The sequence below is a fragment of the Salmo salar genome, chromosome 09, assembly GCF_965601325.2.
Source record: "Salmo salar chromosome 09, fSalSal1, whole genome shotgun sequence".
Lineage (NCBI taxonomy): Eukaryota > Metazoa > Chordata > Actinopteri > Salmoniformes > Salmonidae > Salmo > Salmo salar.
The window spans coordinates 126,675,843-126,702,411 of record NC_138299.1 but is presented as its reverse complement, the minus strand read 5'-3'; the positions used below and the strand labels follow the sequence as shown (position 1 = coordinate 126,702,411).

General features: G+C 45.0%; 1 protein-coding gene across 3 annotated transcripts; it reads right to left on the bottom strand.

The window, feature by feature from the left end:
* Positions 1 to 444: 444 nt before the first annotated feature.
* On the bottom strand, positions 445 to 26,208 carry fbxo46 (F-box protein 46). Of its 3 annotated transcripts, XM_014213958.3 has the most exons (3): positions 17,599 to 18,028; positions 16,606 to 16,653; positions 445 to 3,885 (listed from the first exon to the last, which is right to left on the bottom strand). In XM_014213958.3, exon 3 carries the CDS (start codon positions 3,767 to 3,769, stop codon positions 1,730 to 1,732), a length of 2,040 nt encoding a protein of 679 aa, XP_014069433.2. In that variant the 5' UTR covers positions 3,770 to 3,885; positions 16,606 to 16,653; positions 17,599 to 18,028; the 3' UTR covers positions 445 to 1,729. The 3 variants fall into 3 exon arrangements, with proteins under 3 accessions (XP_014069433.2, XP_014069434.2, XP_014069432.2); XM_014213959.3 differs by lacking the exons at positions 16,606 to 16,653; positions 17,599 to 18,028 and adding an exon at positions 26,051 to 26,208; XM_014213957.3 differs by lacking the exon at positions 16,606 to 16,653 and having other exon boundaries at positions 17,599 to 18,026.
* Positions 26,209 to 26,569: the final 361 nt, after the last annotated feature.

Here is a 26,569-nt window from a genome sequence, read left to right as displayed (position 1 = left end):
ATAATCATTTTCACTAGATTCTGAATTAAACCAGTGTATGTCTCATACCTTTTGTTAGTGTACACATTATGTACAAACAACTATTCATGAAAAATAGTCCTTTGTAGGACTTTTCCTTGTCCCTTTCTTGTAATATTATCATTATAAAAATGCAATTCAAGTTATGAAATTGGGTATGATAACCAATAATCCACACTCCTTTGCTAAACCTGAACATTAGCATACACTTCTCCCCTCTAGTGGCCATATGATGCCATTGCATATCAAGTGTCACTGTCCTCCACTTGACACAAGTTGATGCAAGACAATTTCAAATCTATAAATAAGCTAAATTATATCAATATTATCAATAGATTTTTCAATTAGAAGTTGCTACAGTGTAGGCCTATCAAAATACAAACAGGTTACCAACAAGTCATCATGCAGAAAGAAACGTCAGGGGTCTTATTCCAGTTTTAATCATTTCTGTTTATTTGAGAAGCACATATTCCCATTAGCATTGTACATCTGAAACCTACAGTGGTCTCCCAATACCCGGTCAGGGGGGGGTCAAGTGAACAAAGTTCTCTATACTGTATTTGTCAAGGTTTTGCAGATTTAGGGAGTGTGAGTGGGACCAGTGGGATTAAGGCTGGAAGCTGGTGTAAATGTTTCTTTTCACCCGCATTGACGCAAAGACTGCCCTCTGCCGACTAGCAAGGAGTTGGGACTGGGGGTTAGTGGGGAGGGAGGGGCAAAAAAATAGAGGCAGGAGGGAGAACATAGTCCTCAAAAAAACAGCAAACATTCGCTCCCACACCAAAAAACTAAAACATCAAGCAGTCAAAACCATTGTACAAAGTGACACCAGACCTTTGCAAATTGACAATTTGCCTTCTCTTGCCCCCACACTGTTAAAAGTCTCAATCATTAAAGGCCCAGTGCAGTCAAAAACATGATTTCCTGTGTTTTATATACATTTTCGCACTGAGGTTGGAATTATACTGTGCAATTGTGAAAATGCGAGTTAAAGCCCTTTTAGTGTAAGAGCTGTTTGAAAACACCACCTGAAATTTCAGCCTGTTTTGGTGGGATGGATTTTTGGCCTACCTGGTGACATCACTAGTTAATAGACCAATAAGAAAGAGTTAAACCTCTGCCAACAACAGACAGCTAGCTCTCAGTTTTCCCCTCCCCAATCAGACCCAGACAGTCCAAGCAAAAATTCTTGCTTAAGAAAATGCTCTTTGCCAAGATGCTATTTTTTCTTTTTGACCATTTTAATTGAACACAATCACAGGAAGGTACTTAACTGTTACCCAGAAATGATTTGATATTGAGATAAAAACAGCTGCATTGGACCTTTAAAAACTTTCACAGACTCCCTCTGTGAGCCAGCCAGTCCTCAGTGGCTGGGCCTCTGGTCAGTAAGGTTGGGGTCAGCTCCAGTACTGACAGCATGGCTAGGACGTGACTGTCAGTTGACCAATAGGCAGAAACGTTGAGCATCAGGCCTCATGCAGCACACAGAGCACCATACCATCAACATGGGCCCACTCATCAGGTGTCCAGTTTTCACATGTACTAACAACCGAGTAGGGAGCTAGTCGACTGCTAAGAACAAGGTGATGGCGAGCAGAGAGAGCGCTGACAACACAGGAGAGGACCCCAACCCTGGTCTGTAGCGTGCCACCAGGTGCAGTGGGTCTAGAGGGAGTAAGAGGGGTACTGGGACCCAGGAAGGGCCCCTTTACCTCCCGTCCTCCCTCTTAGCGCGGGTCTGCACCAGCTCGCAAGGCTGCAGTACCCAGTTGTTGTCATGCAGCCCCACGCAGCAGCCTGGTGTGTCCTTGTCCGTGCGCCGGCAGCACATCCAATAGGAGCGTCCATAAGGCAGGTCGTGGTGGTAAGGTTTGGGGTGCCAGCGGCAGAGAGACACGTCGCCCCGTTCGTACTGCCGCTTGCACTGCTTGCAGGGGTCGTCGCGGTACAGCGGGTCCTGGTTCCAGCGCGAGTCGGTGGCGGGCACACCGTACGTCTCAATCAGAACCTTGAAGTCGTAGCAGGTGCACTTGAGGGCGGCCAGCGAGCGGGTGGGCAGGTAGCTGAAGATGTTGACCATGATGTGGTCGGGCAGTAGCAGCATGTACTGACGAGGCTCCAGCAGCCGCTGGATCTGGAAGCGGATCTCCAGGAAGTCGTGAGAGACGTGGCGGTAGAGACGGCACAGGGAGGGGTCCGAGCAGTCCTCCACACCGGCCAGGGGGGATTCCGGCCGGTCAGCAGCATCCCCAGCAGGATTGTTGTTATTGGCGCAGTCCAGAGAGCACATTCCACTGCTGCTGCCGGTGCCACTGTCCTCGTCAGACCCTCTCTGGGGCTGCAGGAAGAACAGCTGGCCTGGAGGGGGGTCCTCTGAGCCGTCGGCAGGGCTGACCCCACTGGGCATGGCGAAACACACCGTCTCCTCTTGCACATTCTCTGTGCTGTCCTTGCCATAGAACACACACTGGTCCACAGCACCCGTGACCACCACCTCCACGTGGAAGCCAGTCACCCTCTCCCGGGCCACAGGCTTCTTCTCCCCAGAGCCGAGCTCCTGGCTGGGGTCCGGGCTGCTGGAGGCTGGCCGGTCCGTATGGCCCTCCCCATGGGGGTCAGCTTTTGGAGAGCCGGCCAGCAGGAGGCTGGGGTCACGTGACGAGGGGCTGACCAGCTGGTAGAGATCACAGGTGATCTTCTCGTTGGCCCGGGCCCTCGCCTGCCCCCCTCCTCCTCCCCCACAGCTCATGAACATGCAGCGGGGCCGGCCTGCGGGCTCCGACTGCGAGCGGGGATCCAGGCTGGACACCCGGAAGGCTATCCTCACTTCGCCTCGGCCGTGGGTGGGCCCAGCGCTGCCAGAGTCCCCGCTCCGCTCCCTCTCCCTGGGAGAGTCCAGGCCCGACGCGGGCCTCAGTGTGTTCTCCAGGAGTTGATGTTGGGACTCAAAGTGGGCTACGACCTGAGCCACACGCCGGGACTCCTGCTGCTCCTCCTCCTCCAGGGCACCATGCGAGGGGTCAGGGCTCTCTGACAGGAACACCATGGGGCTGGGGTCAGAGACTGTGCCCCGCAGGAGTGTGTGCTCGGGGTCTTCTGGGGCAGCCTGTCCCTGGGCCACCATGCCCTGCAGGGCCATGGCTGTACGCTGCTCCACCAGGGCCACCATCTCCGCCACGGACAACAGGTCAGTCTCACTCACGCCGGGGACGTCCTCTAGGGTGGAGGGCTCTGGGGGCGGGGGGGCGGGAATAACGTTGGCCTGGGCCCGGGCAGGGGGGTCATAGGAGGAGCAGCGGCGCCTGCGCTTGGCCTTAGTGCAGTCCGTGGCCCAGTTCCCTTTCACCTTTATGGCGCTGGGTCGAGGCAGGCCCACCCCACTGAACTGGTGGGCCACGAAGAAGGCAATCTTCTCCTTGGTGTTGCCCGGCTTGATGACGTACCAGGTGTCCAGCAGCACCCTCCCATCCTCCATCTGAGTGGCGCCGGGAGGGGTGGAGGGGGCCTGCGGTGCCGAGGCCGGGTCGGCATCTGGGGGAGTGTTCTCGGAGCCTGCATCCTCCTCCTCCTCCTGGCCGTCCACGCCTCCCCCAGCCTCCAGCGACGTGCGCCCCGCAGTGTCAGCCTTGCAGAGGGAGGGGGCTGCCCCACTGCCCCCCGTACCCGTGCTTCGGGGCTTGTTCTGGGAGTAGGTGCCAAAGGGGCGTGGGCACCACAGTCGGATGTGGGAGAAGGTGTCTCGGTCCATCACGGGCCGGAGGGAAGCATATCGGCGGCGTCTAGGCTGGGCATCTGCTGTGCACCACACCACTCATTCTCTCTGTGCGAGCCAGCAGGCACCGTCACAGGAAGAGGGCATACAATCTGTAGGGAGAGAGAGAGGAGTTAGAGAGCAGTATCACAACATTCACCATCATAGGTCATCTAGCCGGGGGAGAGTAACATGAGTAATGTCATTTCATCAAATTTTATTACACATCTAAAAATCTACTTTGAGGGCCCATTTCTTCCCATGCATTCTACATGTTGCATTAGTACTAAGTACCTAAGTCACCTAGTCTAATTCTGTGACATGCTAATACAGAAGCAACCTCTATGGAAGGGTGTGAGACACTCATTGGATCAAATTTCACTCCTAACCATTCATTACAGCAAGACAGCTTCTAGCCTCTTGGTGGTCCAGAAACCAAGTCGCAGTGCACAAGGAAGTCAGGATGACTCGTGCTTTCAGACAGCCTCAACAGCTAAACTCAATTAGTCAATTATCTCACCTTGAAGGCTTTCAATCTAATTAAAGGCTTCCATTTCGGGGCCTTGTGTCTGGGGCAGATGAAGGGAGGAATAAAACAGCAAATGGATTCCCATCCTGACACTTCAAAAGAGGACCTGCCTAATAGGAGGTGTGGAAGAACAAGGAAAGCATATGCCTAGTGTATTTTTAGAAGGGGAGAGTAGTGGAATTGATATTGCCTGCCAGGCAGAGTAAAGGACCTTGGCTGCGGCCTGCAGGAAAACCGTTTACCCGGGGTGCCCGTGCCATTTCATGTTACCCTGCCAAAAATGTGACACTGGGTGCTTAAGAGGAACAAGTGGTGCGAAACTGTTTCAACAAGACCTTTAGACCTCTATGTTGATAAATGTGTCTTTTTCTTATTATGTATATTGTATGTGTTTGATGTATTTATGCAGCGCTCATCTGTAAAAGAGACCCTAGTCTCAGGACTTCCCTGTCCCCTAAAAAAAAAAAATAATCTCACACACACACACACACACACACACACAGTATATAAAAATTTATGAAACATCTCATTAAAAAAAAACTGAACAAGCCATCTCTTTCCATCTCGTGATTACAAACAAGTTGAGACAGACACCACTAGTGTTACACTATTGTTTGGCCCCTGAGGTGACCCTTACCAGCCAAACATAGGCTAGATATAGGCCTATCTATACTTGTCGCCAGTTGAAAGCATGAGAAGGCGTACCTTCGGCTGAAGAGGAATGTCTACACTAAGTAGTCTGCTGCTCGGGCGGTGTGTGCGCTCGTCAGAGGACAGAACTACTCTTGGGTTGGTTAAGGGCTTTATAAGTCACACAGCTCCAGCTAAGAGCCTGCAGATTACATCCTGTATGAAGTACATTCCAGGGCCACCACCCCACTCTGTTTTTATCCCCCACATAAAAAGATTGGTTGGCGTAACAGGGACAGTGAGTGTCAGTCTGCTTGTCCATCTTTGTAACAAACACTGGCACTTCCTGAAGCAGGCAGTGAGTGGCAGCCAGTGAGTGAATCATTTAGCTCCAGTCAGATTCCCTCTCTATTGACCAGTATCTACCATTTAGAGCCACCAACATTGCTTCAGAAGATGGAGAGATGGACAGCAGTCACCCAGAAGCTGGAGTCAGTGGCTATAATCAATCCTGTAGTCATCGCTGTCATTAAATAGGCTATCCCACAATATCCCCTGCAATTTATTTAGGAAGTAAGGCGGCTGATGAACAGGTGGTAGTAAAATGCTACAATGGTAATAAAACGGCATGCAGTATGCGGTTCTATTCTACACGTGTCTCCATACCAGCTGAAACAATGCTGAACTCTGCAGGGAGACACCATCTAATACAAGCAGTATGTTTAAAGACATCTATACTGGCTTAATAACAGGTAATACAGGTAATGAGTAATAGCCTGAATGATGACAGAGTCCACAAAATGAGGACATGAGACTAGTAGACCCTTTATCGTATTATAGTGATATCCATGCACCAAAACACGACCGAGACTTTGCCGAAAATCTGTATTCCCCGACAGCTGATAAAAACTGCATTATCATTGCACAGGTTTTCCCCCCTCATTTGAAACAATTCCTGCAAATCAAGGCTGGTTTTAAGCTTTTTTTGCCTAATCCTCCAAATCCTGTCCATGCCAAGCAGCAGTACAGAAATAGCTGAGTGCCGTGCCAGCGGCTCGTCTCTCACTGGCTCCCCAAGTTGTCCGACCGACCGCTGAACTACACACACAAATACAGGAGGATTCACTCCTCCATCATGTAGTCAAACAATTAGTCCAGTTTTCTACTGGAGCATATTCAGCAGGCTCCACATCATAACAGAATGCTCCAGGTTTAACAGGGAATGTATAGAAACAAAACGGTTGTCACATGCCACAGAATACATTTCAATTCCACAACTTGCGTTTCTATCTGCGCCCACTAAAATACCACCGTTAGAATAGTCTCAGGCATTGAAGGAATGTTTAGCACGACATCATTCCTATTTTATCACAGAGAAAATATAATATTGAGAAGAAACAGTTTAGGCATACTAAGCAGGAAAGGACCTTTCAGGGAAAAACACTTGTTCAACAAAAATCCTAATTCCAGGCTTTCCTCATAATTCAGACAGGCCCCTCGTTCGCCTCGAGCGATATCCTCCCTCTCCTTTCAGAGGCTTTGAGAATGGTGGACTATGCAGAGAGGTGATAAATTACTCCAGCCACTGGCCCTCGCCTTGGCTGCGCCTGCAGGGACAATACAGCAGCAGCCCGGGCCAAGGTGAGGCTGATGATGCTCGTCTACAAGAATAATGGACTCCACCCATCCCCGATAAAATGAACTCAGAGTGCCTTTGTCATGAGAGGGTTAGGCAGAGAAGCTGGCTATAGAAGTGTTTGGTCTGTCAGCTGTGCTTCTCTGGCAGTGAATAGCACTGTGCTGAACTGCAATGGATATCGATGCACTCCTTTTAAACTATAGCTCTACATCAGGTTGTTTCTTTCCACCAATTGGCTTCAACCAAGAGAGAGTTCATCACCAACCCGCGACACTCAAATAGTGTTGGTTGTAAGGGCCAGGACAGTGGTCGCCAAAATGGTGAATTGTAGTTTCTGTAAACATTTAATACAAACCCTATCAATACAAAACTGATACACAGGCTATTCTGAGAGGATTTTAGGCTGACCCAAGCAGGCGCGTCAATGGATGATCCCTGGAATTTAACTATTGAATATAGACCTACATGTGAAGATGAATCATGAAGATGCCTAAAGCTCATTTCAATGCCCCATTGCTCCACTATTCCCATACTTCTAATTGTAGTACCAAAGATAAAAATGTATAGGCCTAGATCTCAGTTGAACAACACATGTGCTTTTCCTGTAGTTTGATTACTTCTTTCGTCTTTGAGAAAAGAGCATTTCAATGTAAAAATGACCCTTGAGCTCCACCAAGTTCATAGGATGATAAATATGGTGTCTAATGAAAGCTACAGGAGGCGTCTATATTTAAGAAATCAAGGCATATATACACAGTTGAACTATTTTCTATCCTAAATATTAGGACTAAGCAAAGGCTTCGATCTCTATTCAAACAGATGGAAAAGGGGCCTTAGAAAACATTTACCAGAAAAAGTCTTAGAGGCATCAGTAACACATCAAAACACAATCATGTTGATGTGAAGACCCCTGCCAGCTAATATCAACATACACACACACTGCCCTGTGCCTTAATTCTGTAAAAAAAAAAAATTCCAATTTCTGTCCTCATGAGGGAGGATCATGAAAGTTCACAAAAGTAACAAGTAAAGGTAGACCTACATATTAACAATTTTACTAATATCTACTTGGTTATGAATTATTAAGTGATTAAAAACACAATTATTTTACAAATTACTGCAATTGAATTGGCAACAATGGGAAATCATAGTCACAAACCACTGTTGGGTCACCCGCTACAGTCCTTCCTTCCACAACGGTTTTCTTTCTCTTTCTACCATTTGGTGGTCAAAGCAAGTGTGACTACAGCCTGGACAAGCCCTCTCCCTCTAGTTAATGTCACCCCTCCCGGCTACCTACTGACACCTACCCATGAGCCCCCGCTCTTTCCATTTACTGTAATGAGCTTCCTTACTCACTGAGCACCAACCGACACCGGACGTCCATGGACATTGGAAAAGTATTTGAAATTTGGTCAGTCCCCCCTGGCCTTGATTTCAACGTCTAAAGATGTTGATTTTTGGTCCAGTCCAGACTAGCCTTGATTTGACCCAAAACAGACATCAGACATTGGTTCAGATTTGGTAAAAATGTTTTTATTAAAGTATAGTTCAGTACAGTAGAATAGAGTTCCGTACAGTACACAGTAAAGCACACGAGTTGAGTACACAAATTTACTGTACTCTACAGAAGTACACTTGCGCTTTCCATGACAGACTGGACCAGGTGAAAGCTATGATCCCTTATTGATGTCACTTGTTAAATCCACTTCAAATCAGTGTAGATGAAGGGGGAAGAGGCAGGTTAAAGAAGGATTTTTAAGTCTTGAGACATGGTTTGTGTATGTGAGCCATTCAGAGGGTGAATGGGCAAGACAAAAATATTGAAGTGCCTTTGAACGGGGCATGGAAGTAGGTGCCAGGCGCACCGGTTGGTGTCAAGAATTGCAACGCTGCTGGGTTTTTCACGCTCAACAGTTTCTCGTGTGTATCAGAAATGGTCTACCACCCAAAGGACATCCAGCCAACTTGACACGACTGTGGGAAACATTGGCGAAACATCCCTTCAAAATGCTTTTGACACCTTGTAGAGTCCATGACCTGACAAATTGAAGCTGTTCTGAGGGAAAAAGGGGAAACAGACATCTATGACTGAGTCGGTCCGGTCCAAACAAATTTGGTCTTGAGTGCTTGAGGTGTCACTACAGACACCCTGCTTCGATTCCAGGCTGTATCACAACCGGCCGTGATTGGGAGTCCCATAGGGTGGCGCACAATTTCCCCAGCGCCATCCGGGTTTGGCTGGTGTAGGCCATCATTGTAAATAACAATTTGCTCTCAACTGACTTGTCTAGTTAAATAAAAGGTTACATTTATTTATAAAATAATCTTTAAAAAAAATAGCCAGTGTGTAGAATAATACCAAAATATGCAGAGGTCTATTGTGCATATCTCTACATTTGTGTGCCTATTTAAGATACAACACTTTAATAGCAGCAGTCAGACGTCCGTTGTCCTCGTCTTGTCCCGTGTGTGTGTGATATATATATCTCAAAAAAATTAAGGGAACACTTAAACAACACAATGTAACTCCAAGTCAATCACACTTCTGTGAAATCAAACTGTCCACTTAGGAAGCAACACTGATTGACAATAAATGTCACATGCTGTTGTGCAAATGGAATAGACAACAGGTGGAAATTATAGGCAATTAGCAAGACACCCCCAATAAAGGAGTGGTTCTGCAGGTGGTGACCACAGACCACTTCTCAGTTCCTATGCTTCTGATGTTTTGGTCACCTTTGAATGCTGGCGGTGCTTTCACTCTAGTGGTAGCATGAGACGGAGTCTACAACCCACACAAGTGGCTCAGGTAGTGCAGCTCATCCAGGATGGCACATCAATGCGAGCTGTGGCAAGAAGGTTTGCTGTGTCTGTCAACGTAGTGTCCAGAGCATGGAGGCGCTACAGACAGGCCAGTACATCAGGAGACATGGAGGAGGCCGTAGGAGGGCAACAACCCAGCAGCAGGACCGCTACCTCCGCCTTTGTGCAAGGAGGAGCAGGAGAAGCACTGCCAGAGCCCTGCAAAATGACCTCCAGGAGGCCACAAATGTGCATGTGTCTGCTCAAACGGTCAGAAACAGACTCCATGAGGGTGGTATGAGGGCCCAACGTCCACAGGTGGGGGTTGTGCTTACAGCCCAACACCGTGCAGGACGTTTGGCATTTGCCAGAGAACACCAAGATTGGCAAATTCGCCACTGGCGCCCTGTGCTCATCACAGATGAAAGCAGGTTCACACTGAGCACGTGACAGAGTCTGGAGACGCCGTGGAGAACGTTCTGCTGCCCGCAACATCCTCCAGCATGACCGGTTTGGCGGTGGGTCAGTCATGGTGTGGGGTGGCATTTCTTTGGGGGGCCGCACAGCCCTCCATGTGCTCGCCAGAGGTAGCCTGACTGCCATTAGGTACCGAGATGAGATCCTCAGACCCCTTGTGAGACCATATGCTGGTGCGGTTGGCCCTGGGTTCCTCCTAATGCAAGACAATGCTAGACCTCATGTGGCTGGAGTGTGTCAGCAGTTCCTGCAAGAGGAAGGCATTGATGCTATGGACTGGCCCGCCCGTTCCCCAGACCTGAATCCAATTAAGCACATCTGGGACATCATGTCTCGCTCCATCCACCAACGCCACGTTGCACCACAGACTGTCCAGGAGTTGGCGGATGCTTTAGTCCAGGTCTGGGAGGAGATCCCTCAGGAGACCATCCGCCACCTCATCAGGAGCATGCCCAGGCATTGTAGGGAGGTCATACAGGCACGTGGAGGCCACACACACTACTGAGCCTCATTTTGACTTGTTTTAAGGACATTACATCAAAGTTGGATCAGCCTGTAGTGTGGTTTTCCACTTTAATTTTGAGAGTGACTCCAAATCCAGACCTCCATGGGTTGATAAATTGGATTTCCATTGATTATTTGTGTGTGATTTTGTTGTCAGCACATTCAACTATGTAAAGAAAAAAGTATTTAATAAGATTATTTATTTCATTCAGATCTAGGATGTGTTGTTTAAGTGTTCCCTTTATTTTTTTGAGCAATATATATATATATATATATATATATACACATACATACAACACACACACACACACACACACACACACACACACACACACACACACACACACACACACACACAATCTTTTCTTCGCATATCTTTTTATATATTTTTTTCTAAAAACTCAACTTCAAAACACTCTCCTGAAACCCGCATCACCAATTGTTTAAAAAAAAATCTTATTCACCTCAAATCTCAAATCCACAACAGAAGCTAGCCAGAAGTTAGCCAGTTCACACAGTTGGCGGTCATCAGCTATCCTTTAGCTCGAAAAGCTATCGCCAGTTTTGTACAACCTGATTCAGACCAGAGCATACCGGACCTATTTTCTCTCCATATCCCCGGATTTCTACCGCAAGCTCTGGACATTTACACCTGGATCCTGCAGCTAGCTAGCTGCTATCCGAGTGACTATTGGCTAACGTCGGTCCCGGAGCAAACATCAATTATTCCAGAGCTAGCCAGCTGAAGAGTTCCATCAGCCACTCCTGGGCTACAATCACCTATCTGGACCCGTTTTACTGCCGATGCGGAGCCCCACCGGGCCTTCACGACTGGACTACCGACGTGATCTGCCAGAGGGAGTTATCCAACTGGCCCCTCCGTCGCGACGTAACCTGAACGTAACCTGAAATCTACCGACGGAAACGCACGAGGTGGCTAAAAACAGACCATCTTCTGCCAGCTTGCTACCCATGGCCCAGCTAGCTGTCTGAATCACCGTGACCCCAACCAACCTCACTATTCAATGGACCCTTATGATCACTCGGCTAAGCATGCCTCTCCTTAATGTCAATATGCCTTGTCCATTGCTGTTCTGGTTAGTGTTATTGGCTTATTTCACTGTAGAGCCTCTAGCCCTACTCATTATACCTTACCCAACCTTTCAATTCCACCACCCACACATGCGATGACATCACCTGGTTTCAATGATGTTTCAAGAGACAATCTCTCTCATCACTCAATGCCTAGGTTTACCTCCACTGTATTCACATCCTACCATACCTTTGTCTGTACATTATACCTTGAAGCTATTTGATCGCCCCCAGAAACCTGCTCCTTTTACTCTCTGTTCCGGACGTCCTAGACGACCAATTCTCATAGCTTTTAGCTGTACCCTTATCCTACTCCTCCTCTGGCAATGTAGATGTGAATCCAGGCCCTACAGTGCCTAGCTCCACTCCTATTCCCCAGGCGCTCTCTTTTGATGACTTCTGTAACCGTAATATCCTTGGTTTCATGCATGTTAACATTAGAAGCCTCCTCCCTAAGTTTGTTTTATTCACTGCTTTAGCACACTGCCAACACGGATGTCCTAGCTGTGTCTGAATCCCAGCTTAGGAAGACCAAAAACTCAAATCTCCATCCCTAACTAAAACATTTTCAGACAAGATAGAACGGCCAAAGGGGGCGGTGTTGCAATTTACTGCAGAGATAGAACTCCGCAGGCTGTCCTACTATCCAGGTCTGTACCCAAACAATTTGAACTTCTACTTTTAAAAATCCATCTCTCTAAAAACAAGTCTCTCACTGTTGCCACCTGCTATAGACCACCCTCTGCCCCCAGCTGTGCTCTGGACACCATATGTGAACTGATTGCCCCCCCATCTGTCTTCAGAGCTCGTGCTGCTAGGTGACCTGAACTGGGACATGCTTAACACCGCAGCCATCCTACAATCTAAGCTTAATGCCCTCAATCTCACACAAATTATCAAAGATGCTACCAGGTACCACCCCAAAGCCGTAAACACGGGCACCCTCATAGATATCATCCTAACCAACATGCCCTCTAAATACACCTCTGCTGTTTTCAACCAAGATCTCAGCGATCACTGCCTCATTGCCTGCATCCGTAATGGGTCAGCGGTCAAACGACCTCCACTCATCACTGTGAAACGCTCCCTGAAACACTTCAGCGAGCAGGCCTTTCTAAACGACCTGGCCTGGGTATCCTTGAAGGATATTGATCTCATCCCGTCAGTAGAGGATGCCTGTTTTTTGTTTTTTTAAATGCCTTCCTCACCATCTTAAATAAGAACCAGGAACAGATAGAGCCCTTGGTTCTCTCCAGACATGACTGCCCTTAACCTCTTACATCTAGATGTTCCGCTCCAATATCCAATGATAGGGCGTGGCGCGAATTACAAACTCCTCAAAAATCCCAAAACTTCAATTTTTCAAACATATGACTATTTTACACCATTTTAAAGACAAGACTCTCCATTATCTAACCACATTGTCCGATTTCAAAAAGGCTTTACAACGAAAGCAAAACATTAGATTATGTCAGGAGAGTACCCAGCCAGAAATAATCACACACCCATTTTTCAAGCTAGCATATGTCACAAAAACCAAAACCACAGCTAAATGCAGCACTAACCTTTGATGATCTTCATCAGATGACACTCCTAGGACTCGATGTTATACAATACATGCATGTTTTGTTCAATCAAGTTCATATTTATATCAAAAACCAGCTTTTTACATTAGCATGTGACGTTCAGAACTAGCATACCCCCCGCAAACCTCCGGTGAATTTACTAAATTACTCACGATAAACGTTCACAAAAAACATACATTATTTTAAGAATTATAGATACAGAACTCCTTTATGCAATCGCTATGTCCGATTTTAAAATAGCTTTTCGGTGAAAGCACATTTTGCAATATTCTGAGTAGATAGCCCGGCCATCATGGCTAGCTATTTTGACACCCACCAAGTTTGGCACTCACCAAACTCAGATTTACTATGAGAAAAATTGGATTACCTTTGCTGTTCTTCGTCAGAATGCACTCCCAGGACTTCTAGTTTACACCCAATGTTGTTTTGGTTCCAAATAATCCATAGTTATATCCAAATAGCGGCGTTTTGTTCTTGCGTTCAAGACACTATCCAAAGGGTGACGCGCCGGCACATATCGTGACAAAAAATGTCAAAATATTCCATTACCGTACTTCGAAGCATGTCAAACGCTGTTTAAAATAAATGTATGCGATTTTTCTCGTAAAATAGCGATAATATTCCGACCGGGAGACGTCGTTTTCGTTCAAAGACTGAAAATGTAAAATGGACTCTTCACGTGCATGCGCGCACCCGTTTCATTGTTCTCAGATCGACCACTATCCAAACGCGCTACTGTTTTTCAGCCAGGGACTGCAGAGTCATCATTCCCCGTTCTGGCGCCTTCTGAGAGCCTATGGGAGTCTTAGAAAATGTCACGTTACAGCAGAGATCCTCTGTTTTCGATAAAGAGGCTATAGAAGGCCAAGAAATGGTCAGAGAGGGCACTTCCTGTTTAGAATCTTCTCAGGTTTTGGCCTGCCATATGATTTCTGTTATACTCACAGACACCATTCAAACAGTTTTAGAAACTTTAGGGTGTTTTCTATCTAAATCAAACAATTATATGCATATTCTAGTTTCTGGGCAGGAGTAATAAAAATATTCAATCGGGTACGTTTTTATCCGGCCGTGAAAATACTGCCCCCTATCCTAAACAGGTTAACCAACACATAAACATCATGTGGCGTTCTGCATTAGCATCAAACAGCCCCCGTGATATGCAACTTTTCAGGGAAGTTAGAAACCAATATACACAGAAAGTTAGAAAAGCCAAGGCTAGCTTTTTCAAGCAGAAATTTGCTTCCTGCAACACAAACTCAAAAAAGTTCTGGGACACTGTAAAGTCCATGGAGAATAAGAGAACATCCTCCCAGCTGCCCACTGCACTGCACTCTGTCACTACCAATAAATCCACTATAATTGAGGATTTCAATAAGCATTATTCTACGGCTGGCCATGCTTTCCACCTGGCTACCCCTACCCCGGTCAACAGCACTGCACCCCCCACAGCAACTCGCCCAAGCCTTCCCCATTTCTCCTTCTCCCAAATACAGTCAGCTGATGTTCTGAAAGAGCTGCAAAATCTGGACCCCTACAAATCAGCCGGGCTAGACAATCTGGACCCTTTCTTTCTAAAATGATCTGCCGAAATTGTTGCAACCCCTATTACTAGCCTGTTCAACCGCTCATGTCGTCTGAGATTCCCAAAGATTGTAAAGCAGCTGCGGTCATCTCCTTCTTCAAAGGGGGGGGGGGGACACTCTTGACCCAAACTGCTGCAGACCTATATCTATCCTACCCTGCCTTTCTAAGGTCTTCGAAAGCAAAGTCAACAAACAGATTACCGACCATTTCGAATCCCACCGCACCTTCTCCGCTATGCAATCTGGTTTCAGAGCTGGTCATGAGTGCACCTCATCCACGCTCAAGGTCCTAAACGATATCTTAACTGCCATCGATAAGAAACAATACTGTGCAGCATAATTCATTGACCTGGCTGAGGCTTTTGACTCTGTCAATCACCACATCGGCAGACTCAATAGTCTTGGTTTCTCAAATGATTGCCTCGCCTGGTTCACCAACTACTTCTCTGATAGAGTTCAGTGTGTCAAATCGGAGGGCCTGTTGTCCGGGCCTCTGGCAGTCTCTATGGCGGTGCCACAGGGTTCAATTCCTGGGCCGACTCGCTTCTCTGTATACATCAATGATGTCGCTCTTGCTGCTGGTGAGTCTCTGATCCACCTCTACGCAGACAACACCATTCTGTATACTTCTGGCCCTTCTTTGGACACTGTTAACAACCCTCCAGACGAGCTTCAATGCCATACAACTCTCCTTCCGTGGCCTCCAACTGCTCTTAAATACAAGTAAAACTAAATGCATGCTCTTCAACCGATCGCTGCCTGCACCTGCCCGCCCGTCCAGCATCACTACTCTGGATGGTTCTGACTTAGGTATTTGTAGTTGTCCACATATTCTAGGTGTCTGGTTAGACTGTAAACTCTCCTTCCAGACTCACATTATGCATCTCCAATCCAAAGTTAAATCTAGAATTGGCTTCCTATTTCGCAACAAAGCATCCTTCACTCATGCTGCCAAACATACCCTCGTAAAACTGACCATCCTACCGATCCTCGACTTCGGTGATGTCATTTACAAAATAGCCTCCAATACCCTACTCAATAAATTGGATGCAGTCTATCACAGTGCCATCCGTTTTGTCACCAAAGCCCCATATACTACCCACCACTGCGACCTGTACACTCGTTGGCTGGCCCTCGCTTCATACTCGTCGCCAAACCCACTGGCTCCAGGTCATCCACAAGATCCTGCTAGGTAAAGTCCCCCCTTATCTCAGCTCGCTGGTCACCATAGCAGCACCCACCTGTAGCACGCGCTCCAGCAGGTATATCTCTGGTCACCCCCAAAGCCAATTCCTCCTTCGGCTGCCTCTCCTTCCAGTTCTCTGCTGCCAATGACTGGAACGAACTACAAAAATCTCTGAAACTGGAAACACTTATCTCCCTCACTAGCTTTAAGCACCAGCTGTCAGAGCAGCTCACAGATTACTGCACCTGTACATAGCCCATCTATAATTTAGCCCAAACAACTACCTCTACTGTATTTATTTTGCTCATTTGCACACCATTATTTCTACTTTGCACTTTCTTCCACTGCAAATCTACCATTACAGTGTTTTACTTGCTATATTGTATGTACTTCGCCACCATGGCCTTTTTTTTTTGCCTGTACCTCCCTTATCTCACCTCATTTGCTCACATTATATATAGACATATTTTTCTACTGTATTATTGACTGCATGTTTGTTTTACTCCATGTGTAACTGTGTTGTTGTATGTGTCAAACTGCTTTGCTTTATCTTGGTCAGGTTGCAATTGTAAATGAGAACTTGTTCTCAACTTGCCTACCTGGTTAAATAAAAAAATATCCATAATTATGCAGATCAGGGACACATGATGAAATTCTGTAACCAGCTGTAAATCCACTTCACATACTGTAGTTCAATAAACAACATAGATGTTTTCAAAGTCAATATGTCATGTGTCATAGCTGACACCCCATTGTTTACGCAGACATCTTTGAATCTTAATTCAGAGTAAATATTTACCAGAGTGTTTGGAAAACATGGTCACCTAGCCAATACTGAATCAAGATGCTGAAAATCAAACAAACGAAACAGATTAACGTTACTGCACTGAGGAAGTACAGGTGACATGGACTCTAGCTATAAACAAAGCACCTTCAGAATTTAACGGAACATTTCCATTAGGTTGTAACTTACAGGTGGTCTACATGGGTAACCATGAGTAGCCAATGACTAATTATTGACATCCCCATGTGTGTTTATTCAGATGTCTAACAATGATCAACCAAACAGTCAGTTGAAATGACCAAATACATGATACAAATGTAACAATAATTGCGCAATCTAGCTAACTTAGATACATAGCTAGCTAGGAATAGGACGAAAACAGAAATCCTGGCTGTGGTTTAACCAGATGGTTTAGTTATTCTTATAACTAACGTTAACTAAGTTAACCTCCTAGGTCCGTACCTTGGTTAACTAGCTAACTAATGTTAGCTTACATTAGGTTAGTTATATGCTAATAAATTATGCTAACTAGCAACTACCTGACGTGCAGGCCCCAAAGTAAACACTAACGTTAGCTGGCTAATGTTAGCTAGGTAGCTAACACAACTAGCTAACTAGGCACAGTAACGTTAGCTAACCAACTTCATTTCCTAGCTGCTAGTTAGATAAATCGGTAACGTTAAGCTAAGTTAGCCTAGTTGGCTAGCCAGCTAACATTAAGTTAGTTAGCGCGTTATAGCACAAGACGCCAACAATCTCGTTGTTACATGGTTACAAACACTCGCTATGGCGCGGCTAACTGATAGGCACCACATCTGTCTTTGAAGTAAAAATGTATATCAGTTAGCCAACTACGTTAAGGGTTGTGTAGTGTAACATTGTGTGCTGGCTAGGCTGCCAAACAAAATTGCAATGGAACCCATATTGTGTGTTACTGGCTAACGACATTGAAATGCAGCTAAGAATTGCTAACGTAAAGTGCAATTGTTCATGTTTTCGTCATCTTACCTGTAGATCCGCAAGCTCTTGACCTGCAACAGTGCGGATGACAGCACTAGCAAGTCACCCCGTCGTAGGCCCGATTTCCTCTCCACAACCGACCGAGGAATCCGATTGAGCAAGGATGGGGGTACAGGTGACTCGGGTTATCTTTTAGCGTTACGTGTCCACGTAGCTAGCTATCTGCAGAATAGAGTACTTACTTTCTAATATTAACCTAATGTTAACATCGAAGCCTACTGTCCGTTTTTCGATTGTACACAACCTGTACTGATCCTGAGCCTGTTTCACACTCTTCCTCGTTCATCTGGCTACCTTTTTAGAACTGACACAGGCTGGCCTTTACGGTACATTCTCTGACCAACCAAAATAATCGGAATCAGAACATCCGTGGAGAGGAAGGCCATCTTGTTGACAGGCAGCTGCACAAGGCCCACAGCCAATAGCAAGGCAGAGTCGATGGCGTGCCCATATATGGCATATATCGCCCCACTCACCCCCCTTGGCTCTCACCCCTCCCAATCTCGCTCTCGCTCTCACTCTCAATTAAATTAAATTAAAAGGGCTTTATTGGCATTCGAAACGTAAGAGTACATTGCCAAAGCAAGTGAAATAGATAATAACACTCACAAGTTTCAAAGGATTAGACATTTCAAATGTCATATTATGGCAATGTACAGTGTTATAATGATGTGACAATAGTTAAAGTATAAAAGGGAAAATAAACAAACATAAATAAATATGGGTTGTATTTACAATGGTGTTTGTTCTTCACTGGTTGCCCTTTTCTTGTGGCAACCGGTCACAAATATTGCTGCTATGATGGCACACTGTGGTATTTCACCCAATAGATATGGGAGTTTATCAAAATTTGATTTAAAATTTGTTTTATTTGTGGGTCTGTCTAATCTGAGGGAAATGTGTGTGTATAATATGGTCATACATTTGGCAGGAGTTTAGGAAGTGCAGCTCAGTTTCCACCTCATTTTGTGGCCAGTGTGCACATAACCTCTCTCTCTCTCTGACACACACACGCAATGCTGCCGTAGATCGAATTTACAGTCATCAGCATTCAATACAACATGCTAGCAAATTGCAATACAACAAATGCAAGCATTTCTTGCACCTGCTATTCACTAAGCAAAACAAGTTGACATGACATAATGTAATGTCAACTAAAAAACTGTTTGCAATGAGAATGCAGAATAGCCTACAATGGAATGCTGTCAGGCATTAAAGTTATATATATAAAGTTTTATTACTATATATACACACATGAAGGAAAAAGTAAGGAACCCTCAATGTGTCCCAGGTACATGTATATCATTATCCCAACATAATTATCTGCATCTCTGAGCTTTTTAGAAAGTCCATTGAGAAAACTCAACTAAAGCGCAGGTCTAGCTTTACATCATACATGATTTAGGACTGGTAAACAAATTAAACTTTTCTCCCACTGTATTTACAGTTTGAAGGAAACCATCAGCAATGCCACTTTGTTTTCCCCTGATCGAAACAATGTGTGAACTTCCTCTCAACAAAACTGTATACACTGACGGATGACATTTGTATTTAAGGTTTTGCAATAAAGAGCTCAGGATGACGTACTATCAGTGTACAAAGAGTAGAAGATTGTTATAAGTCCTGTACATGTATTTGGAGATTTAATCATTGCTTGAGATTTGTCAACAAAATACTAAATGCTTCTAAGTGATTTATAATAAAAACTGTAAGAAACTAATATGCCATGATTTTATACAGCCTCTTCTTCAAATGCATGATGGCCATGCATGCAAATGGTAGCACAGGTGGGTTTGTGTGTAGCAGAAGCTTAGAGCAGCTGATACAGCCCAGCAGAGGTCCAGACGGAACTGCTGAGTGTTGGGCTCCATGCATGAGCGCGCAGTCACTTGTGTACACCAGCTTCAAACAGCTTGAAAATACAATATTTTTGGTTATGGAAAATATATTTCACAGCCGTTTAGATGGTACAATGATTCTATACACTATACTTGCTTGTTTTGTCACAAACTGAAATTAAGAAAAATATTAGAATTTTATTAAACAGAAAATGGTGGAGTGATTTCAGTATAGTGCATCTTTAATACTTTTCAATTGTTTTCAAATGGCTTTATGGTCACCACCACACCAGTATACAAAGTTTGCATACATATTCCCCAAAAAACTAGCAATGGTTCTGTAACATTATTGTCATGTTTTTTTCATTGCACAAACATGGCCTAATGTGTGCAACAGAGGAGCACAGCTGGTGGAACATGCCAAGTTTGTAGCATGCAGTCAAAAGCTAAGCTATCTAATCATGCATCGCATTTAATGACAGGCATTTATTTGCTTAAAATCTGTCACTTGATGATTTCATTTCAGAGAGACAAATAATTATTTTATTTTTTTTGCAAAATGCTATATCCGCCTCACTCTCAGAGAAGTAGTACTGCTAGATTTTGGGTTTTACACAGTCAAATGGAACAAATAATAAAAAAAATTACCTTTTAAGTATCCGCCCCTTTAAAAAAAAAATTGGCCTAAAATGACATACCCAAATCTAACTGACTGTAGCTCAGGCCCTGAAGCAAGGATATGCATATTCTTGGTACCATTTGAAAGGAAACACTTTGAAGTTTGTGGAAATGTGAAAGGAATGTAGGAGAATATAGCACAATAGATCTGGTAAAAGATAATACAAAGAAAAAAACAACCGTTCTTTTTATTTTTTTTGTACCATCATCTTTGAAATGCAAGAGAAAGGCCATAATGTATTATTCCAGCCCAGGTGCAATTTAGATTTTAGCCACTAGATGGCATCAGTGTATGTGCAAAGTTTTAGACTGATCCAATGAACCATTGCACATCTGTTCAAAATGTTGTATCAAGACTGCCCAAATGTGCCTAATTTGTTTATTAATAACTTTTCATGTTTAAAATTGTGCACTCTCCTCAAACAATAGCATGGTATTCTTTCACTGTAAAAGTGACTGTAAATTGGACAGTGCAGTTAGATTAACAAGAATTTAAGATTTCTGCCAATATCAGATATGTCAATGTCCTGGGAAATTTTCTTGTTACTTACAACCTCATGCTAATCACATTAGCCTATGTTAGCTCAACCATGCTGTTGAAGGGACACCGATCCCGAAGAAGTTGATAAAGAACTGTACAAATGATACATTTGTGACATCAATATAAATATATATATATTTTCTATATAATTAAATACAGTAGTATATCTGTATGTAAAACATTTACATTTGACATTTTTGTCATTTAGCAGATACCGGATACGAACATTCCATTCCAGTATTTACATCAAATACAGGTATATTGGGGTATTTTGGAATTTAGACACAAAATACATTTGCAACTACACGCCTTCACTATAACAACATTCTCAGTAACAGTAACAAAAAATGTTTCACTTGCTAAGACTGTGTGATGTAGTTGTTTATCTACCTCTGTTAAATGCAATGACTGTAAGTCACTCGGAATAAAAGTGCCTGTTAAATGACCAAAATGCTAATGTAAAAAATAAAAATGGCAAAAAACACTGGGTATTATTATTATTGGCCTTGTTTCATAGGTTCATTAGAATAGTACCCAGCATGCCTTGCAAGTGTTCATTGGGGTGGGGTGGGGGGTGGGGGGGGTTGAGGAGTACAGGAGTAATAAAGGCCTAGTTCAAAATCTGGTTGTGTAATTATGTTTTATTTTTTAGGGAGTGCTGCAACACCCTCAGCACCCCTACTTCCCGTGGCTATGTTTGCAGAAGGTTTCATGGACAAATGTGCCTTTGTCTAAAGGAGAATATTGTTGAGCTATTGCATTACTTGGCTGCTGTGTAGGAATTTCCTATGTTTATCCCAAAAGATACTCAGCATCAGCAGTCGTGGTGCGTAGGTAAAATCCCTGGGGAAGCCAAGCCAGGGAAAAAAATGCCCTATTACAACCTATGTGTTGTGATAATAGAGTACCACAGTATGAGTCATAATACCTATAAAACCTAAAAGGTCCAACAGGGAAATGGTTCCAATCGTTTTTCCACCATTCATTTTAGAAACACTTAAAAGAAGGGGAATAAGGGCTGTGTTTCGTGTAGGCTTATCCTGGCGTGACGTTTTGAAAACCATGTAAATCTCTCAAGAACAAGGTGATTTTATCTATATATTTGCCTGTATTTACCCCCCAAAAATGAAATGTTAATTAGCTGCTAATGTGGCTATCATAAAGAACTACAAATGCCATGATGATCTGGATGAGACTGCCGAATCGAGGCAAAGGTAAGAATATGTTCCGGGTTTCTTCCGATGGCATTGAGGACTACACCACATCAGTCACTGGCTTTATCAATAAGTGCATCGAGGACGTCGTCCACACAGTGACCGTACGTACATACCCCAATCAGAAGCCATGGATTACAGCCAACATCCACACTGAGCTAAAGGGTAGAGCTGTCGCTTTCAAGAAGCGGGACTCTAACCCTGAAGCTTATAAAATATCCCACTATGCCCTCCGACGAACCATCAAACAGGCAAAGCGTCAATACAGGACTAAGATCGAATCGTACTACACTGGCTCCGACGCTCATTGGATGTGGCAGGGCTTGCAAACTATTACAGACTACAAAGGGAAGCACAGCCGAGAGCTGCCCAGTGACACGAGCCTACCAGATGAGCTAAATAACTTCTATGCTCACTTCGAGGCAAGTAACACTGAAACATGCATGAGAGCATCAGCTATTCCGGACAACTGTGTGATCACGCTCGCCGCAGCTGATGTGAGTAAGACCTTTAAACAGGTCAACATTCACAAGGCAGCAGGACCAGACGGATTACCAGGACGTGTACTCTGAGCATGCGCTGACCAACTGGCAAGTGTCTTCAGTGACATTTTCAACCTCTCCATGTCTGAGTCTGTAATACCAACATGTTTCAAGCAGACCACCATAGTCCCTGTGCCCAAGAACACAAAGGAAACCTGCCTAAATGACTACCGACCCGTAGCACTCACAAATGTAGCCATGAAATGCTTTGAAAGGCTGGTCATGGCTCACAGCAACACCATCATCCCAAAAACCCTAGACCCACTCCAATTTGCATACCGCACCAACAGATCCACAGATGATGCAATCCTTATTGCACTCCACACTGCCCTTTCACACCTGGACAAAAGGAACACCTATGTGAGAATGCTATTCATTGACTACAGCTCAGCGTTCAACACCATAGTGCCCTCAAAGGTCATCACTAAGCTAAGGACCCTGGGACTAAACACCTCTCTCTGCAACTGGATCCTGGACTTCCTGACCGGCTGCCCCCAGGTGGTAAGGATAGGTAACAACACATCCACCACGCTGATCATCAACATGGGGGCCCCTCAGGGGTGCGTGCTCAGTCCCCTCCTGTACTTCCTGTTCACTCATGACTGCACGGCCAGGCACGACTCCAACACTATCATTAAGTTTGCTGATGACAACCGTGGTAGGCCTGATCACCGACGAGACAGCCTATCGGGAGGAGGTCAGAGACCTGACCGGGTGGTGCCAGAATAACAACCTATCCCTCAATGTAACCAAGACTAAAGGAGATGATTGTGGACTACAGGAAAAGGAGGACCGAGCACACCCCCATTCTCATCAACGGGGCTGTAGTGGAGCAGGTTGAGAGCTTCAAGTTCCTTGGCGTCCACATCACCAACAAACTAACATGGTCCACGCACACCAAGACAGTCGTGAAGAGGGTACGACAAAACCTATTCCCCCTCAGGAGACTGAAAAGATTTGGCATGGGTCCTAAGATCCTCAAAAGGTTTTACAGCTGCACCATCGAGAGCATCCTGACGGGTTGCATCACTGCCTGGTATGGCAACTGCTCAGCCTCCGACCGCAAGGCACTACAGAGGGTAGTGCGTACGGCCCAGTACATCACCAGGGCCAAGCTTCATGCCATCTAGGTCCTCTATACCAGGCGGTGTCAGAGGAAGGCCCTAAAAATTGTCAAAGACTCCAGCCACCCTAGTCATAGACTGTTCTCTCTGCTACCGCAAGGCAAGCAGTACCAAGTCGAGGTCCAAGAGGCTTCTAAACAGCTTCTACCCCCAAGCAATAAGACTCCTGAACAGCTAATCTAAGGGCTACCCAGACCCCTCTTTTACACTGCTGCTACTCTCTGTTATTATCTATGCATAGTCACTTTAACTCTACCTACATGTACATATTACCTCAATTACCTCGACTAACCGGTGCCCCCCACACATTGACTCTGTAGCGGTACCCCCTGTATATAGCCTCGCTATTGTTATTTTTCTGCTGCTGTTAATTATTTGTTACTTTTATTTTATATCTATTTTTTACTGAAAACTTATTTTTATTTTTTTCTTAACTTCTTAAAGCATTGTTGGTTAAGGGCTTGTAAGTAAGCATTTCACTGTAAGGTCTACACCTGTTGTATTCGGAGCATGTGACAAATACAATTTGATTTGTATGGATAATTAGGTAAAACCACATGTCCAATCGCTATCTGTCCATGGCCATTCTAGGAAATGGTAAATTTGAGCTAGCCAGCCACCTTAGGACAACACCAAAACAAGATGCAACAATTCAAGATTTTTTCAGTCAATGATGTTTGTCTTTAATATGATGTAATTGGTGTGAAGCCAAATCCAAACTGTATTCCCTTGACACTTTCTTTTGGTGCTCCGGGACCATTAACAGTTGAGTTTCCTCAGTTTAGTTCAATGCTGATTGGCTATTAAAAAAATTAAAATAAAATCAAGGGAGGCCGAATGGTCGCTACAGTGTTGCCAACTTAGCGACATTGTCGATATATTTAGCGAGTATTCAGACCCCTCTAGCGACACATTTTGTAAAAAATCGACTAGAGACAAATCTAGCGACTTTTTCTGGTGTTATTGGAGACCTTTGGAGACTCTGACATGAAAGCATGTATCGTTCTTACTCTTCTCAACCAGCAGCGGGTGCTGCCGTGGGCCCCACCCCAGTCCCCGCGCAGCAGTCTCTCCCAGCTGCAGTCAGAGCAGATGTTCACCCCTCCGTGTCCAAACTACAAATGAATCACCCATGAAGGAAGCCGCCGCTGGCTGATCCAGGGCGGGATGTAAATGTAAAATGTACTTTGTCTAAAATAAATCACTGCATTTGACTCCCACAGCCTCAGTCACTTACATTGTCCACTGTGTGTGTGCCTCTCTGTGACATAAGCTAAACATCTAGCTGGCTAGCTCATCATGTCTCAGTCTAAACTGTACACTCAAAAATACAGAAAGGAGTGGGAATCAAACCCTGAATTCAAAGGCTGGTTGAAGCCGTTTATTGGAGATGATACACGGGCATACTGCCTGTATTGTAAGGCTGATTTCTATGCCAAACTTAGTGATGTAAAAAAACACATGACAACTCAAAACATACTCAAAAGGCAAAGCCTTATAACAGTTCCACCCCAAATAAGCTGCCATTTATGGTTAAAAAAATGGACTCTGCAAAAAAGGCTGAGGCCACCGTGGCATTAGCTATCGCTGAACACTGTTCCATGCTGACGTGAACACATTGGAGAAGCATGTAGAGCTGCTTTCTCAGACTCCACTGCTACTACCCACTTTAAAATGCACAGGACAAAGTGCACAGAAATGATTAATGGTGTTCTAGCACCATACTTTCTGAAAAAGTTGGTCGCAGATGTGGGTGACCAGCGTTTCAGCCTCCTCCTCGATGAGTCCACGGATGTAAGTGTTTCTAAGTACCTGGGGGTTGTGATAAGGTACTGTAATGACCCGGCTGGGTCATAAAGGAAAAAGAGACGGACTCTAGGTGTGCAGGTCAGAACACAGGTTTATTCCTAAACTGGGCTATTGTTCAGGCCACAGCCCACGCCGCTAAATGCCGAATGTACACAACTATACCAAGTCTAATTAATGTTTACTCCCATAGGAACAGATCAAGGCCCCGAACAGAAAGAGAGAGAAGATGAGACAGTAATCCCTATTTATCATTTCCAAATCCCGCGGGATTACCCATCATACCCCCCCAGCCTTTCCCTCTGTCCTGACATATTTAACCCCTGCTAGTAGCCATGAGAACCATAACACACCCACAAACACAGAACACAATACCGGGTCGTTACAGTACTTTAGTGGCACCAAGCAGACAATTGTATCAACATTTCTGGGGCTTGTTGAGTTGGAGGGAGGAGATGCCAAATCTATAGCCCGTGCTATTGTGGCTTTCCTCGAGAAGTGTTGTCTTAAAAAAAGAGAAACTCCTGGGGATAGGGACTGACAATGCCTCTGTTATGACGGGGATTAACAATGGGGTCCATAAAGTGCCGAAGGAGGAGTATGGCCTCAAATATCTGGTTTTTATTCGCTGTGTGTGCCACTCTCTGCAGCTTGCTCATTTGTATTTCTAAACATATTTAGGGTGTTTTTTACTCACGTTTTGTCTCTCCCACGACGTTATTATGCACATGGCCAATTATGCAAACAGGCGAAGACGTCATTTAGCGACTTTTAGGGCAGCCAATATCTACTTTCCTTACTGAGGAGTTGGCAACACTGGGTCGCTAGCTTCCCTTGCATTCATTCAATGCCACGGGCGCCAACAAAATCATACTCATTTTGACCAGACGGCTGGCGCTGGCTGGCTGCTGCAACATAGCATCAGATAGATGGGCTACGCATAAAGAGACAAGAGGGGCACTGTTTCTCTCGGTTGGGCGCTTTCTCCGGTGAGATACATTTCACCTCTTGCAAATTGAATGACAATTATGAGACGAAAGATAAATGATTGTATATATTTTTTCCTTGGTCAATTTTTGGGGGAAGCCTGGCTTTCCTTGGCATCCATAAATACACGCCACTGAGCATCAGCACCATCCTCAAGATTTTGTAACTACATTCCAAACACGTGCATGCTCCCTCATGATACGCCCATTAATATGTTATTGGCCATTCG

What these genes read in the sequence shown, in the direction of transcription:
- fbxo46 (XM_014213959.3), bottom strand. Translation starts at nt 3,769, where the DNA reads ATGGACCGAGACACCTTCTCCCACATCCGACTGTGGTGCCCACGCCCC.